The 18,674-nt window shown below is 39.8% G+C and overlaps 1 protein-coding gene across 8 annotated transcripts; it reads right to left on the reverse strand.

The window, feature by feature from the left end:
• Window positions 1-4,299: 4,299 nt before the first annotated feature.
• Window positions 4,300-17,062, reverse strand: MORF4L2 (mortality factor 4 like 2). 8 transcript variants are annotated; one of them, XM_050776004.1, is made up of 4 exons: window positions 16,994-17,062; window positions 14,204-14,293; window positions 7,316-7,417; window positions 4,300-5,846 (listed from the first exon to the last, which is right to left on the reverse strand). In XM_050776004.1, the coding sequence occupies exon 4, from the start codon at window positions 5,820-5,822 to the stop codon at window positions 4,956-4,958; it is 867 nt and encodes a 288-aa protein (XP_050631961.1). In that variant the 5' UTR covers window positions 5,823-5,846; window positions 7,316-7,417; window positions 14,204-14,293; window positions 16,994-17,062; the 3' UTR covers window positions 4,300-4,955. The 8 variants fall into 8 exon arrangements, with proteins under 8 accessions (XP_050631961.1, XP_050631964.1, XP_050631963.1 ...); XM_050776007.1 differs by having other exon boundaries at window positions 7,316-7,437; XM_050776006.1 differs by having other exon boundaries at window positions 7,316-7,468.
• Window positions 17,063-18,674: the final 1,612 nt, after the last annotated feature.

Here is an 18,674-nt window from a genome sequence, read left to right on the forward strand (position 1 = left end):
TTTTCAGGTGTTTTATGAGTGTCATGCAACTTATTTCACAACATGCTTCCATACCAATCCACATACATTCTCCTGAATGAAAACAGGATTATTCTTGTTGATGACGAAGACATTGATAACAATAATAAATAACAGTTATAACAGCTATTTGTTATGGACCCACCTTGTTAACTAGGCACTGAATGTCATGGGGGTAAATATACTCTTTAAATTGCCCTTCAGTTTTAGAAGGGAAACCATCTAGATGTCTGGATAGATAAAGCAACATCATCTCTATAGTATTAAAATAGAGAAACTTGCTAAATCAACAGAGTCCATATGTGAATTTGGGTCCACTTATTATAACTGCCCCCTTTTTAAAATCAATAGGATGGCCTAGTTTTGGACCTAATAAAGTACTTTATGACTTTCCTGAATATTCCTAAGATTTTTTTTTTAATGAAACAATTAACAAGAATAAATCATCCAAACTAAAAGAAACTACCTATACATTTAACTGGGACATATTAAATTATCAGTTTTTGAGATATTACCAGCTACGTAGGAGGCTGAGGTGGATCGCTTGAGGCCAGGAGTTTGAGATCAGCCTGGGCAACATAGCAAGACCCCCATCTACAAAACAACAACAAAAAAAATTAGCCAGCCTTAGTGGCATACATCCTCAGTTCCAGCTACTTGAGAGGCTGAGGCAGGAGGATCCCTTGATCCCAGGAGTTCAAAGTTGCAGCGAGCTATAGTGGCACCACTGCACTCTAGCCTGGGTGACAGAGTGAGACCCCACTTCTCTAAAAAAATAAAGAGAAATATATATTAACATGCATGTTGCTGGGCGCGGTGGCTCACGCCTGTAATCCTAGCACTTTGGGAGGCCGAGGCAGGCGGATCAGAGGTCAGGAGATCGAGACCATCCTGGCTAACACAGTGAAACCCCGTCTCTACTAAAAATACAAAAAATGAGCCGGGCGAGGTGGCAGGCGCCTGTAGTCCCAGCTACTCGGGAGGCTGAGGCAGGAGAATGGCGTGAACCTGGGAGGCGGAGCTTGCAGTGAGCTGAGATCCGGCCACTGCACTCCAGCCTGGGCAACACAGCGAAACCCCGTCTCAAAAAAAAAAAAAAAAAGAAATTAGGTCTTGCTATGTTGCTCAGGCTTGTCTTGAACTCCTAGCCTCAAGCAATCCTCCTGCGACTTCCCAAAGTGCTGGGATTACAGGCGTGAGCTACTGTGCCCAGCCCATATATTCTGAAAAGGATTATATTCATTGATGAAGTCAAGCCAGATGTCCCTGGATGGGAATGAAGGGCATTTTAGGGCAGCAAGAGAATAGAGGTCAGGGTCTATACTTCCTTTCAGTAGCAGAGACATGAGCATTTCTCTGTATCAGGACCCAAAGAAGACTCTGTGATGGGCCGGGGGAAGCTGGTCACCTGGTCTTGGCAAACATTCCACTACCCAGAGGGTTGGATAGAAGCAGCAGGGACAAGGGATCTGAAGATACCATGCCAGTTCAGTAAATGAGCACCTCATCCCTAATCAGTGTGGACAGACAGCTGAAGACAGCAGGGATCTCCTCAGGCTTTGGTGCTAGATAAGACCATAGAATGCCTGTACAACTAATGGAGATGAGGAATCCCCAGTAATAACTGATGTGGATTTCCCACTAGCATGCTAGGATTGGATATCAGAGTCATATTTATATTCATTTAAAGGTGCTTTGAAAATGTGACATTTCTTATATGCTGAAGGGTGTGAACTAAGATCCATATCTGTTTGGTAGGCCTCCTATTCAAACTTTCATTAACAAATCCTTATTTTCTTTTGGAATGTTTTCATGAATATCGTGGGCTATGTTACAACTGTCTTCTTAATGGGATAGGGGTCAAGAACTCAGTTAGTTGGCTAGGTCCTAGATTCCACAGAGGACATGAGGATGAGAGGCCCCAAGCCTGCCCATCTGGTCACCTATCATTCACTAATGCAAAATTTGAATCATTTCAGCCATCTGACGCCAGGGATTTGCCTATTTAAATGAAGTATTCACTAAGATGCAAGGTCTAAGACGTAGTCGTCATTGAATGCACATTTAATGAGCAACTTCTATGTGCTGTGTACCAGTGTTAGAGAAATGTGATAATTAGGTTCAGTAATCAATGGGCTGCATATAATTATCAAACCTCCTTTCTTCTTTACATTGATCCTTTCTCCTGCCACCCCCCCCTCTGTCTACACCATAACCAAAACAGTCCAGAATTTGGGGAAGAATAATTGACACCTGATGGGTCTAGTCATCACTTGATGGTGTGATGGTCACAATGTAGCCAGCCTACAACCTAGCCTGGTTTCTACTACTCTGACAATATATTGACTAGACACCTAAAAGTATGTTCAATAACTTACTAGCACCTATTGCAAGGGGGATGACAACAGTGGTAGAAAATACTTCATTATTTTAAGTATTTATGTCTCGGGAAAATGAACCTGTTTACTTGCAATTTGCATTTCTTTTCAAAATTAGCTTATGTGCATCTATGGCCTATCTCCCTTGTCTCTTATAACTTGTAAAAAAATCCTTTAAATTTTAAAGATATTAACAATTTGTATTTATGTGTTGTGATTATTCTGTTCTGTGTTGCATGCCTAATAATTCCTCTCATGTTGTTTTATAATAAAGTTATTTAAAGTATTTATGTATGAAAATCTATCCACCTTTTTCTGTAGGTATCCTGTCAATAATATTTAGAAAGGTCATCTAAGCCATGATAAAATATCCTTCATTTTAAACAAACAATCTATGGTTTCACTTATCAAATGTAAATCTTTAATTCATTTGGAATGTACTTTGGAATAAAGTGTAAAGCAAAAGATCTAACATTCCCCTCAAATATTTTGACTATCCCATCCTTTCACTAATTCAAATATTCCCTCTAACATATCTAACAAATTAAACACATATACACAGATACAGATATTTCCATTCTGTTACCCTGATTTGTTTTGGTGTCCAAAATACACTTTTAGGGTACCATTTTATAACAAATTTTTCTATGTGGCAACTTCTCCTTAATTTCCAATCTCAGAATTTTTCCATTTTCATGTTTTAGGTCATTTAAAAATAAACTATTTTATTAGCCTTGAATTTCCTTTGTATATCAATTTGGGGAGAAAAATACTTAGAAAACCATACATATAATCTGATCCCAATTTGTTAAAAAAAGTTGTGTGATCTTTATTACAAATATTTATGTATACACATAATTCCAAGAATATATGGTAAAGTATTAACTATTTCAGGTGTGTGCTTGTATCTCCTGTTTGTCCTCCTCCCACTCACCACCCACAACCACCCTCCTCCGGCCCCCTCCCCACCATCTACTTTCCTTCCTGCTCTGTGTCCCCCACACTTACCAACACAGACTATACACAAGGTCTTCCTTGCCCTCCAGCTTCCAATTTGGCCAAGAGAAATACCTAGCAGATGTTCGGAAGAGCGCGAAGTCAAGCATTTATTCCCTCTCATTTCATTTTCTCTTTCAGGGTTGCTGTGAGCTGACTGCATCCTGAAGATTACAGCTACTGTCAGGTGGACCTTTCCACACAGCTATATACCATTCCAGTAACCCCTCCCTTACCTCCCACTCCCTCTGCTCCTCCCCACTTCCTTTCCTCTCGTCTCCTTTGCAGAGGGGTAGTAACACTATGTTATGCCCTGAATTGTGCACCCACCCCTCCCCACACCCACCAAATTCATGTTGAAGTCCTAATCCCCAATACCTCAGCATGTGACTGTAGTTGGAAATAGGGTCTTTACAGAGATAGCTAAATTAAATGAGGTCATTGGGGTGGGTCCTAATCCAGTGACTAGTGTCCTTAGAAGAGATTAGGACACAGATACAGAGAAAAAGGCCATGTGATGACAGGGAGAACAGCTGTGTAGAAGCCAAAGAGAGAGGCCTCAAAAAAAATCCTCTGGCAACACCTTGATCTGACTTCCAACATCCAGAACTGTGAGAAAATAAATTTATTGTTTAAGCCACTCAGTCTCTGGTACTTTGTTATGGCAGCCTGAGCCAGCTAATATACACCACAACCCTACCCCTCTGGTGACAACTCAGGGAAAAAATTCTTTAACTCTCGTCAAATCATCCATTTTTGAGTTCCATTTATTTATTGCTTGGATCTTGAATGATCCAGCAGAATTACACAATTCTTATTTGCATTTGTTCTTACTATGTTTTCTAAAATTTCTACAATAACCACAGAATACCAGCCTCAGTAACATGAAAGGCACACTGCAAATTACTTGCTTTGAAATTTAGAAACAAATTTTATTTAAGATCTGAAATACAATTCCTAAAATATCAACTTTTCCAGAAAACCGTGGCTACACAATAATGCATTGCCTCTATCATGTTAGAACGTGCATTAGACTCAAATACAAAAACCATGAAACAAATCACCATCCTTCAACAATTTGAGCAAAGATAGAATGCTTAAGAACAACATAGATGGACTTGCAGAGGATGGGCTGTTTTACTTCAAGCACCATAAAAAAAAAAGAGCACAAATGCATGGGTTTTCAGGTATATACATTAAGTTGAACCTTTGGCACTAGGAATCAGGGCGTTTTGTCACGTAGCATTAACACATATTAGAAAATTGTGTAGTGTCAAAGGGATAGGAACCACCAGCATTCAAGCAATGTTGTCAACTAGGCAATAAAATGTTCTACTGTTTCTTCTTTGTTCTAATTACTGCATACACTGGTAGCAACTTTGAAATGAGAAAAGGAGCTTACACTCCTTTTATTTTCTGTTTAAAACAGAACAGAAAACAAACTGAAACATAAGCCCTGTTATACATTAACGATTTTAAAGAACATCAATTTTACAAGAAAAAGACTAAGAACAAAAAGTGTTTACAGATACAGGACAAAAATGGTGAGCTGTCTGTAGACGCTCACAGGGCTTTGCGGTGGTACTCAGCAGAAGCCACTTTGTAATCACTGGCAGTAAAGAGAGATGCAGAATTCTTTGCCAGATATTTTAGGAAATCATGCAAATAGCCCAACAATAATGCAAGGCTTTTCTCATCAAGGGGCGTATAGGCCAACATTGCTCCAATTCTTACAAATAATCTCAGTAGGTGTGGTGCTCCATAAACCTGAGACATTGGAGCATCAGGGTGAGCCAAGAGGATTTCAGCATACTGGGGCCTCTCAAATTTGTAGAGCAGCTGAGTGCCCAACATCACATTGAAATATTCTTTTATTCCTGCCACAACTTCATTAACTGCATATTCCTTATTATCAACATTTCCCTGCGACTTCTTGCAATTTGCATACTCCTCCAGAATTGCATCTACATTTTTCTTAGCAGGGAGTTGAAACAGCTGCTTCTGCCTGGTAACTAAGTCCCAGTCCTCAACAAGCCATGGTTTTAATTCTTCAGGAATCTTCACTTTAACCTCCATTCTATTCTTAAACGCCTCCTCACTTTCAACAGTGGGGTCTGCCCGGGCCCTTTTCTTCCGAGGGGGCTGAGGTGCTTCGCTGGTACTGCCACCATCTCCGTTTCCAGGAGTCTTCTGTTTGTTCTTTCTGGTCTTCCTCACGGATCCTGAAGGGGGATTCTCTGCAGAGCGACCCCCCCATCTTCCTGGGAGAGCTGGTTCAAGATTTTTCTGCTGTGGACCAGCTGTCTTCTTTCCCGAGGAGGCCCCTCTCATCTTACTTCTCTGCATGTTGCTTCTAGTTGGTTTTTTGAAGTTCTCTTCTTCTGCAGATTGCTGTCCACGAGGTTGAGAACCCTGCTTTCTGGAACTCATTCAACCCTGTTTTTATTCCAACCACTGTAATATATAAAATATTTTACTTGGTTGTTTTCTATGGCAACCTTTATGTTTCATAAAGGCCCATCAGAGCATAACACATTCTAACTCCCTTAAAATCTGGATTTCAAATCCCATTTCAGGACTCTTTATAAGTGATTTTTTTTTTTTTTACCTCCTTTCCCTCTCTCTGATCCTCACTACCAGCCACTACTCTCATCTCACCCAAATACTCATCACATCTACCCACAAATTACTCTGTTGATGCCACTCACAAGATAGGAAAGCAATTTTAAAGAAAGAAGGAATTAAATGAAAAAGAAACTATAAAAGGCAGTGGAGTTGAAATTTAAGACTTCTGAACAGGAGAAATGACAATATGGAATAGGGAAGGTTATACTTAGTTGACTAAGGGCAAAATGAATAACAGTAAAGGTTCTTGTGTAAGTCCAGAAAGGTCTGAACTAGGATGATGACAGAGGCAAGAGAAACTGAAGAATACAGAAATCATTAAGAATATAGTAAACAAAGGAGGGAGGAATCTGCAATTTCAAACCTGGGTAATTAAAGAATTTAATAAAAGCACTGAATTTAGGGTTTAGTTTGGAATCAGAAATAAAATGACAGAACATAGGTAATTCATCCATTCATTAATCTATTCAGTTTGTCATTATACATTACTGCATATCTGCTTTGGGACAGGTACTATGGTAGGTGCTAGAGATCCAAATATCTAAAGTGACAATTATAAAACAATAAGGTTAGTATAATGATAGTTATAGGCACAAAATGGCTTGGGAGCAGATACAAGAAATGGTACATGACACCACCGTCAGTGATTGTTGAAGAAGCTAAAAAAAAGATTGGTGAGGGAGGAGTCAGTGATGACTCCCAGGTATGGGTGATTAGGTCATTAGTATTATCACCAAATGATAATACTCCATTTACAGGAGGAGAAAATGGATTGAAGGAAAAGTTGTGTTGGGCCTATTGCGTGTGAGGTGTACAGTTAAACATAAAATTATAAAGCTCAGTTTCGTCCAGCTAACTGGGTACCCCCCCCAACACACACACACACACACACACACACACACACACACACACACACAAAATTAAAGCTCGGGTGCGAAGTAAAAGCCAGAAATGGAGATCTGAGAGTAAACATCACATAGCTGGTAGTAGACACTACGAGGGCCAATGAAATCAGGGAGAAGAGAGGAAGAACTTCAAGTATGGAATTCTGGAAAACGTAAGGACGAAAGGCATTTAAGGGATGCATAGAGACCACAAATGAAACAAAAATTTTAAGAGTAGCCATAACAGAATTAGAAGAATGTCATTTTGGATGCCAAAGAAGATGAGCGTTCCAAGAAGAAACAGGTATAATCTACAGTGTAAAGTGCAGCAGGGAGTGCTAGTGAGAAAAGGATGCAAAAATAGTCTTCCATTATTCTTACGGTGTGACAGAGGAAACAATTCCTTTGACTTACACAATCTTCCTTCTTTCCCTTCCAAGAACTCCTAGTGATTTCCCAGATGAAATCTTATAGATCTTCTGGGATGGTCTAGAAGGGTGAAGTGGGAGATACAACCTAGAAAGAAAGGCAGGTATCTGCAATGAAGATGAACTTTTGTGAAATCATCTAAGGAAAAGAAAAAAATGAGTAATTTATAAACATGTGGTTTATATGTTTAAACACATATATCAATCATATACTGCAATTGTAAATCGTGGTATCAGAGAAAATACTTGAGTTCTGCTGTCAGACAGACCTTTACTTCAGTTAGGCTCCATCACTGATGAGTTGTGAGACCTCAGGCAAGACATGTAAGCTCTCTTAGCCTCTTTTTCTCATCTGTGGAATGTGGCAAATTACCCATAGCCTTCACAGGCTCCTGTGAGAATTTCATAAAGGTGATGAGGCTGAACAGCTAGCACAGTACCTTGCCAGAGTATTTGTACATGGATACAAAGATGTTCAATGTAGTGGTGTTTGCAGTACTGAAGAACTGGAAAACACCTACCTATTCTTCAATAGGAAAATGGTAACATAAATTATGTATGACTACTACAGAAGAACATTCAAATGAATTAAGCAGAGATCCATGTACTGACATGGAAAGATGTTCAATATATATTAGGTAAATAGGCAGATGGCGTAATACTATAGGATCCCAAATGCAATACGATCGTAAAGAGACAGATAAGGCCGGGCGCGGTGGCTCACACCTGTGATCCCAGCACTTTGGGAGGCCGAGGCAAGCAGATCATGACGTCAGAAGTTTGAGACCAGCCTGGGCAATGTAGTGAAACCCCGTCTCTACTAAAAATACAAAAAACAAAAAAAGTAGCCGGGCATGGTGGCGCACGCCTATAGTCTCAGCTACTTAGGAGACTGAGGCAGGAGAATTGCTTGAACCCGAGAGGTGGAGGTTGCAGCGAGCTGAGATCGCACCACTGCACTCTAGTCTGGGCGACAGAGACTCCATCTCCAAAAAAAGAAAAAAAAGATAGTACAGGTACAGAAATAAACATTAGTGTGAAATAGTTTTTGGGAAGAGTGTGCTCTCATTTGTGTGTGTGTTTTAAACAGATGTCTATAAATGTGCATGGAAATATCTAGACAGATAAATACCAGCCTGTTAAAATCAGGGTAACTTCTGAGAAAGGGATGATGGTAGACCAGCCTTAAACCAGGTTTCTCTAGTAACTACAACTTTCACCTAAAGAAAAAGCCCATCAGCCATTCTGTAGCCGTTAACACTGTGTAGGCAGGCATCAGGGAGGCTCTGAGAAGAAAATCAGAGATAAGAAATGTTTGGTAGTAGCACCTGTGGGCAAAAAGAGAAGAAAAGAAAAGAAGGCCGGGCACGGTGGCTCAAGCCTGTAATCCCAGCATTTTGGGTGGCTGAGGTGGGTGGATCTCTTGAGGTCAGAAGTTCAAGACCAGCCTGGCCAACATGGTGAAACCCCGTCCCTACTAAAAATATAAAAATTAGCCAGCCATAGTGGTGCACACCTATAATCCCAGCTACTTGGGAGGCTGAGGCAGGAGAATCGCTTGAACCTGTAAGGTGGAGGTTGCAGTGAGCCAGGAGATTGTGCCACTGCACTCCAGCCTGGGTGACAGTGAGACTCTGTCAAATAAATAAATAAATATGCACGCATGCTTGAAGACTAGATCCCTGAATCAGGAAAGCCAGTTATTGGGAAGAGAGGCCTGGATGCTAGTACTTTCACTAAGCAAACAATATCCTCTAACTGAAAGAGCACAAAGCTTTGAGCAGAAATTCAAGGGTAAAGTCAGTCTACAGAAAGCATCAAAATTTGTAAATATGGAGACTGATCCCTGTGGGAATCAGAAACTTTCTGGCTGAGAGGGACACGGAGACACATCCTGTGAAGGATCAGACAGTGGTGATAGTGGCCAGTGTATCATGGCATTAAATTGTAAGCTATCATGCTTCTAGAATAATGTTTCTAAAAGAATTGCTTTGTGACCAGGACAGAGCAGATACAGTATCTGAAGACTTCTGAGAATTGTTACTACAGGTTGAGTATTCCTTATCCAAAATGCTTGGGATGAGAAGTGTTTCAGATATTGGAATATTTGCATATGCATGAGAATATCTTAGGGATGGGACCCCAGTGTAAACAGGAAATTCATTTGTTTCATATACACCTTATACACATAGTCTGAAGGTAATTTTATATAGTATTTTAAACATTCTTTTTCACCTGTCACATGAGGTCAGATGTGGAATCATCTACTAGTGGCATGTTGGCACTCAGAAAGTTTCAGATTTTGGAGCATTTCAGATTAGGGATACTCAACCTGCATGAGTAAATCCAGAAAGCCCATCTTGGGGCTCATAGTGCAGAGGTTCCATAAAACAAAAGGATGATAGTGAAAATATCACCTAAAGAAAGCAACTGACCTAGTGCCAACCAGACTGTGTAAAACACATTAAGTAGAGCCAAGCTGGACAAAAACCATTCTGGAAGTCAGACTGGTCCCTGATGGGTATATAATTGTGAATAGGGGTGGAGGGAGCTGTGACTCAACACATGGAGAAAATTGGGGCATAAATTAGGGACAACAGTCATCAACTATTTTCCCACCTGTTCCCTACAGGTCAGCTCTAGGGTAAACCAGAAATTCAGAAAACACTTTTGTACTTATGTTTGTCTTAGTTTTCTATCTTTAATTTTTACAACAGTTTAATCTCTGTATAAATAATACATTTAAACAGAGGTGAGCTCATAATGGCTATCAAAGCTTAGATTTTTTCTTTTAAAAACTTTACTATGATAACCAATAATCTTCCCATGTTAAGGTTATAATATGCATCCATTTTGAGTCATATAAGAGATTCCATCAAATGAGCATACCTTAATTTACTTAGCCACTCCTTCCCTGGAAATATCCAATGCACACCTCCCACCAATATATTCTTTAATAATCAATGAAAACATTTTGTGTAAACATTTTTTACTCTTGCTTCCTATTATTCCTTTAAGACTCTCAGAAGTGGGCTTAGTGAGTCAAGAGATAGAACACTCTCAATACATTGCCAAATTACTCCCTCTGCACAAGTTGTGCCAATTTCTAATCCTACAAGCAGTGTGTAAAAATATTTACTATGCCTCACGCTCTGGCCAGCACTGGGGATCATTTTAAAATACTTTTTTTCCTTTAAGTTTAAAAATTAAGAACAAATATTTTGATAGATTTCTTTTATTTTAACTCCTTAATCCATCCAGTAGTTTGTAAGTTATGAACTGACAATCTTCGTTCACCTCAATGAATTAGATCTTGTGGTACCATTTATATTTCTTTTATATACCTATAGATAACAAATTATATAAAGATGTGAACATTCTTCCCTTATCACCTACCCCTCTCCCACCCCAATCCTAGGAGTATCCTCTGAATGAGCATGTATGCCTTCAAATCTTTTCATGTACACATTCACATAAAACGTAACTTTAAAGACTCAATGTGTATATTATACACATAGGTATGTGAATATATAGCATGCATTTATTTGTTTTGACAAATGTGAGATGCATACTGCTCTGCACCTTGCCTTGCTCACTTATCATGGGCATCTTTCCATGTCAGTACATACCTACCTTTTCTTTTTAATAGTCATAACACATTCTTTAATCTGTTATGTACTATAACCAGTCTCTGAACATTTAGGCTTTTCCCAATATTTCATTATCACAAAAATACTGCAATGCACATCAGTGTATACAAATATTAGAGCATTAAGTACCTCTGAAGGATATATTCCAAGAGGAACTATTTAGCCAAAGGATTTGCTTATTTATAACTTTTATGAGATAGAGCCAAATTCATCTCACAAAGAACTGTTTTAATTTGTACTCCTGACAAAAATATAAAAGTTCATTTTTTCATGACTTCAAGAACATTGGAAAAACATCTTTTTGAAAAAAAAAAAGGAGAGGGGCTTTTCTTGGGCCAACCTAACATGTAGTAAGATAATTTCATTTGAGGCCGGGCGCGGTGGCTCAAGCCTGTAATCCCAGCACTTTGGGAGGCCGAGACGGGCGGATGACGAGGTCAGGAGATCGAGATCATCCTGGCCAACATGGTGAAACCCCGTCTCTACTAAGAAATACAAAAAACTAGCCGGGCGAGGTGGTGGGCGCCTGTAGTCCCAGCTACTCAGGAGGCTAAGGCCGGAGAATGGTGTGAACCCGGGAGGCGGAGCTTGCAGTGAGCTGAGATCCGGCCACCGCACTCCAGCCTGGGAGACAGGGCGAGACTCCGTCTCAAAAAAAAAAAAAAAAAAAAAAAAAAAAGATAATTTCATTTGAATTTGTGTGATGTCATCTTTTCATACATTCACTGGTCACATACGTTATCTTATATGAATATTTTTGTTCTCTTCTACTAGGTTGTTTGCTATTATTTTCTAACAATTAAATATTAGTTTTATTTTATGTTGGAAATTTTTTTCCAAACCATCAGTTTGTCTAATGGTGTCTTACTGTAAGACTGTTGTATGTATATGTGCATACATCTCTCAATATCACAGACAAATCTATCAGCTTTTTCCCTTGTGACCTTTGGCTTTTACATCATGCTTAGGGAAAATGCTCCAAAAATACTGTAGAAGTGATTAACTTTTTCTAATATTAACCACTGAAGAGTTTATTCTTTCCCCACTGGTATGAAATACCACTTTATAACATTCTAAATTCTCAGAGGTATATGGGTCTTTCAAGGTACTCTCTTCCAAATTATTTTTGATTATTTAAATTTTTTTTTCTTTTTTTGAGACGGAGTCTCGCTATCACCTAGGCTGGAGTGCAATGGCGTGATCTCGCCTCACTGCAACCTCCGCCTCCTGGGTTCATGCAATTCTCTGCCTCAGCCTCCCGAGTAGCTGGGATTACAGGCACCCGCCTGTATTTTTAGTAGAGACGGGGGTTTCACCATCTTGGCCAGGCTGGTCTTGAACTCCTGACCTCGTACCCGTCTTGGCCTCCCAAAGTGCTGGGATCACAAGCGTGAGCCACCGCGCTCAGCAATTATTTAACTTTTAAAGGTATCACTGTCTCTAGGCCATCTGTTCTGTCACAGTGGTATATCTGACAGTTCTCCCCCGTATTAATTTAATTATCACAGCTTAAAGGCATAAATGTTGCTCTTGAATAACACTTGTAAATGGATGGCTACACTAAGAATATTTAATGCAGTATTATTTTAAATAGCAAAACACTAGGACCAATAGAAAAGGTTATCAATAGTGACTTCACATATTATGTGATTAACATTTCATAATAAAATATATATATTTAAAACTCACACTGACTTTCTGATCTACTCTTATTCATGGATCTCACAAATGGTCAGCCCAATTTTTCAGTTAATCATCACTGCACATAGTATACTTTGTAGACATACCATTCAGACTGGGCTCATTCCCTCCTAAGTTCCACCCATTCTCTGAGAGCCAGGTCAAGGTCCTCTTCCTTTGTGAGATTTTTTTTCTCTATTTCAGGTCACCCTGACCCTTGCTTTCTCTGAGTCCCTGTTGGCTCAACAGTCCACCCCCTACCTTTAGCCCCTAATCATTCTCTAAATGGTCTCATGTAAAGGTATTCGGTGCCTACCGATCTAATGCATCTCTTCCACGAGGGCAGGGCCCTCCTCTGAAACCTACCTGCTGAAACCTACTTTTCAGAAGGGAGGAAAAAAAGGAAATTACAGTGACTCCATATGTAGCTGTCAAAAGGTTGAAAAACCTTCAAACCTTACTTCATGTCTCCACACAAGCAATGTGTCATTTGGGAATCAGACTGCAAATGCTAACATCTTTTGTGTATGCATATGTCAGAAAAGAGTGTGAATAACATTTTGTTGGAATAAACCTTTAAATGCACATATACCATATCAGTTACATTCATATCAATTTTCTCTTCTGGATCTTGAAACATTTCCATTACATTTAATAGATTTTTTTTAAGTCTGAGACAAAGGAGGAATGATGTAAAAGCTGTTAGCAGACTGAATATTCAGTGAAAAGACTTGCTTATTTATAAATTTGGTTTGAACTGCTAGCTAAAATTATAGCTCCTGGAAATTTTCTCATAAATAAATATGATCAATATACTTAAAACCTTTCTAGATTGTTAAGACAAGCCAGAAGTCATAATTTCGGAATTCAGTTCTAGTGGTAACTGCTGCTTCTGGAAAACGAGGAGAGAAACCAACAGTATTAATTATTATTATTTTTACACAATTCCAAAAAGAGATATCCACTGCTTTTAGAAGTAGGTGTAAATGTGTAGATAAAACAGGAGATTATCAGGACTAACAGAACCATAATTATTATTAAAGCAAATACTTATATGTGCCATGCACTGTCCTTGTACTTTACATGTAATGCTCTCAACAATCCTACGAAGTAGGAACTATTATTATCATCTCTGCTTCATATATGAGGAACTTAGGTATAAAGTGAGTAAGTATCTTACCCAAGATCACATAGTTAAGTGGCAGAGCCAGGATTTAAATTCAGGAAGTATTTGCTCTTAACCACTAAACTATGCTGCATATAGGATGCTCCAAAGAAAAATGTAATATGTGGAACTGTGGAACTACTACAGGGGATTGACTGTAATATCTTTTATCAAGAGATGTAAGATTACACAGTCCTCTGTTGCTTATGTACTTTCTATACTGAAACTACCAATGGACTTAGCCCCATCCTTCTCTTCTCAGAATTTAGACTACTTTCCCAGATAGGAGCTTATTAATTTTCAAAATATTCCTGGACAGTTAGGAAGGTTATGTGGTATTATCTTGTTTAAGAACTGAGGCCAGAAGGGAGGCACTTACCCAAGATTCTGTAATCAGGGAAGGTTCTGCAATCAGGATCAGACCTCCTGATCCTCACTATACAGCAAACTTAGCTTTTCTGATGGTGACCTAGAAGGTCAAACAAAAGGACAGGAAAGGACATAAAATAAAAAGATATGAGATATGGCTTTCTTCTACATCAGCCAATGCAATTTCATCACACACAAAGGACACCAAAGCTGATAAATAATGTACAAGTATTTCTTTTTCCTTTCTTGTGGCTACATTTTCAAATTTAACTTATTGTATATTTATATAATTTCTGACAATTTTTTTAACTTTTCCTTAAAGATAATTTCAAATGGATGAAATAAAAGAATAGTATTACAAACCTACACGAATCCATCATCCAGCTTTCAACAATTACCAACTGAAGGCCATCTTGTTTCATCTATAACCCCACCCACTGCTCCCCCCCACCCCCGACTTTTTCAAGCTCACGGGAATATCTGACTTCTGTATTTTATTATACAAAAATTTAAACGTATACCAAGGAAAGCAGATTAATATACGGAACCCACTGCCTATCACTCAGCAAAAACTATTATTAATTTAGGGTCAATTTTGTTTCATCTATACCCCTCCCCATTTCCCCCTACCGCTTAGATTATTTTGAAGCAAATCCTAGTCATTAATGTATTTAGAAGCCAATCCCAGACATTATATTATTTAATCCGTAAATATTTTCGTATATGTCTCTACAAAAAAGGACAATTTGAAAACATAATCACAATACTACTGTGACGCCTAAAAAAATTGACATCAATTCCTTAAAAAACATCAAATATCGAATCCATGTTCCAATTTTCCCGACGCGTCTTAAACATATTTTTACAGTTGGTGTGTTCGATTCAGGATCCAAACAAGGCCTACTCATCGCATGTGGTTCATCTTCAGCTCGCTCTCGTTCTCCATCTCTTTCTTTCTCGCACTCCACCCCCCCACCTTTTATTTAACTTTTCAACATGGGAAAATTACAATCTCTGCAATTTTGAGGCAATTCCCAAATAGCAAATTATTTCATTGGTAAAAATTGATATATCTCTTTTATCTTTAATTTATTCTAGGAAAGAAGTTGATGGCAGAAAGGGCACTACAATTAGCGAATTTATATAATTTATAATTTTTCTCATTCTATTACGTGTATTATTTATCTCCATAACAATAGCTAATATCTTCAGGGGCCAGGCTTCATATTACGTGCCTTATACGCACCATTATACAGTACACGTCTCTGAGGTAGATACTATTATTATCACCATTTTACAAACATGGAAACCGAGACACAGAAAGAACAGGAGCCTTGCCCAAGCTGGGCGTTGGCGAGCAGGAATCTGAATCCAGCTCTGACCGATTGTGAAGGAACTAGCTAATCCCGTCTATACCCGACGAAAAGAGGAAATCATCGACCCTTTCTCCCCACCCCCACCCCGAAACCTGAAACGAGAATCCAGATCTTCCCAGCAGACGACGTGTGATCACTGCCGTTCCTCCAACCGCCATAGTAAAGCCAGGTTTCTCTGGCAACTGATATCCATAGGCAGACACGTCACCCTGGAGGAGGGCGTATGCCCTTCAGCCAATCACAATCGTCTTGTCTAAGTTTTAGAATGTTCCATAACCAAATGATTGGACAACCACCCTCACGTCAGCAATGACACTTCGCCGCAGTAAAGGCGGGTGCTAGCAACCTGCTTCTTCACTGTTAAGGCCTACAGCAAACCAATCCTCTTCCTCCGTCAGTGCGAGTTCCGGCCAATGACGTTCGCCCTCTTAGGTTTTTAGCCCGCCCTCCAAAAGCGTGACAGCCGTTGGGTCATAAGTCTATAGGGCAGAATGTTCACGTGGCCTATTTCACGACCCAGAGTTCCTCTGACCAGAAGGTTTTTTTTTTTTTCCTTTTCCTTTTTTTTTTTTTTTAATTTTTTTCCTGCAGGGAGGCATTATGGGTTTGTGTTTCCCCCCAGCCCCCCACTGGGAGAGGAAGTGTCTACGTGGCCTGCGGAAATAGGCGGAAATGAGCTAAGGTTCCCGCGAGTGGGGAAGCGCGAGGTCAAATCTGGAGCCACGCCCCCAGGCCTGTGGCGCAACTCCCCGAACATGGAGAAAAAAGGCGCAGTGGGGGGTTCTGCTGTGTTTGCGAGTTAGGGTCGTGAGTGCAACGGGCGCAAGGTATTAAGGCCAGTGTGTTAGTGCGCGGGCAGGCTCGAGTGCCCCTGGGGTTGCTGTGTGAGCGGCCCTCGTGGCGCTGGAGGTGATGTGTTTGCGCAGGCGTGTGCCCCTGGCGTCTGGACTGGTGAGAGCCACGGCGCGCGCCCGCGTGCGTGATTGGGGTGGGAGTTGCGGGGAGGGGTTAGCTACTGCGCGCAGGTTATCTATTTCTGTATTTTGTTTGAAAATGTTCTAATGAAAAGGAAAATAAATAATTAAGGCAAGGCGACAATAACAGAGATAAAGGGGCACTGTCAGAAATATTTTGGCTTTCCCTGATTTAAATACTCCTCTGTGCCAAAATCCGGTCGTAAACCACAGCCCTCCAATGATTCAGAGCCAAAGCCTTCCATCGTCACATTAGCAACTCCAAAGGGAGACTTCTTTCAAGTTGTCTAGTATCCTCCTCCCTCCCCTCTTCCACACCTCCCCCCTCCCTTCAAGGTTGCGTGCAGTTCTCTTGGCACAAATACAATTTTCCTATGAGAATATCTATCTATGACAGCCTTCCCCTCCGTTAGAGACTCCGGATTTTTATGGTGACTAGGGCGCTCTTACCTTTGCGTCCTGATCTCCAAGCAAGCACACTGACCACCTTCAGGCAAATACGCACTGTTAATTTTCCAGAAAGTTCTGTGGGTAAGGTTTATACCTCTCGAGTTCGCCACTAGATGCCGCCAAATCCCAGCAAAGGATTGGCTGTGTGGTCCCTGCGATTCTGGGATTTTGTTTCCCTCCCCCCTCCCCTTTCTTGATTTGCTGAACGCTAATATCTAAGGCATCATTGATATCGTTCATTCCTAGGAAAAAATAAAATCAGCTTCTGTGAATAGCACTAGTAGGCAGGGAACTGTGACCCAAGATCCAAATAATTTTACTCATTTCTTTCCTTTTCTCCTTGGGTGGGGGGGCGGGGGGGAAGGCCCCTCTCCATCCCTCGCTTCTTTTGTCCTTGCCTTGTTTAATCAAAGAGTTAATGAATGACCCAAGCACTGATGCTGAAGATCCTAACCCTTTTTCCTCACCTTTTCAAATGCTCGCAACTCACCCAAACTGAAAATACAGATAGCTGTTCCTTTAGTAAAGAGATAAGAACTCATCAGTAAAACTTGGACCCTGGTATTGAAAACTGATTTTCCTTTTCTCTTGAAATTTGTATCAGATATGTGTGTTTGCACCCTATTTTCTGTAGTGGTATTGGTAGACTTTATTGTGTCTTTGGAGTAAGAGAAAGAGACTTAATTGTTAACCTCATTCCACCACTTACTAGTCTCAGTACCCTGGGCAAATGATTTATGTTCTGTGATCCTCAGTTTTTTGTATGCTTTCTATATTTTAGATGCTGTGTTATATCCTTCATGTCGATTTTTTTTTTAATTCATCACCAAGTCCTTATTAGATGAGCAGTACTAGATCAAAGTCAAACAACAAAAATCATACCCCTTTCAATTATCTATCTTATATACTTGTACACAAGAGGGATTTTTTTAGAGCAGTGGTTCACAAGATGTGTTTCCTGGATGTACCAGAAACATCAGCATCACCTGAAAAATTGTCAGAAATTCACATTCTCAGGTCCCACCTCAAACTTAATGAATCAGAAGTTCGCACGGTGGGGTTTGGTAATCTGTGTTATTACAAACTATCCCAGTGATTCCAGCACACACTGAAGTTTGAGAACCACTGCTTTGGAGAGTAGAAATGCAATGCATATTTTTGTATACACCACTAGAGGGTGCTACAGAATGTAAAGCAAAATAATAAATGATGCACAGTATATGTTTTCACACACCATCCATATTATCAGTCCTATTTTACAGATTGAAAACTAATGTGTAGAGATGTCAAATTATTTTCTTAGTGCACACAACAAGTATGGGAACCAGGATTTGAACTTCACCTGCCTCTAGCCCAAGCCCCTAATAGTACTCTGTTGTGTAACCATAATGACTTGTCTTTCCAAGCCTCAAAATACATTAGAAATAACTTGTTCCCTGCTTTGGCTAATGTTGACTGGAGTGTCAAGAAGAGTGCAGGAAAGGAAACCAAGTAAGTGGAAATATTTCGGTGTTTCCTACTCATACCCTTCCTCATCTCCATTCTATAATAGGATATCACGTAAAAGCTTCTGAATGTTTTCTTTCTTGTTTTTTAATTCCCCAAACAATGTTCTCTTTACTCTGCAATTGCCTTTTTTATTTATGTCTAAATCTCTTCTTCTTCTTTTTTTTTTTTTTTT

Source organism: Macaca thibetana, chromosome X (assembly GCF_024542745.1).
Source record: "Macaca thibetana thibetana isolate TM-01 chromosome X, ASM2454274v1, whole genome shotgun sequence".
Lineage (NCBI taxonomy): Eukaryota > Metazoa > Chordata > Mammalia > Primates > Cercopithecidae > Macaca > Macaca thibetana.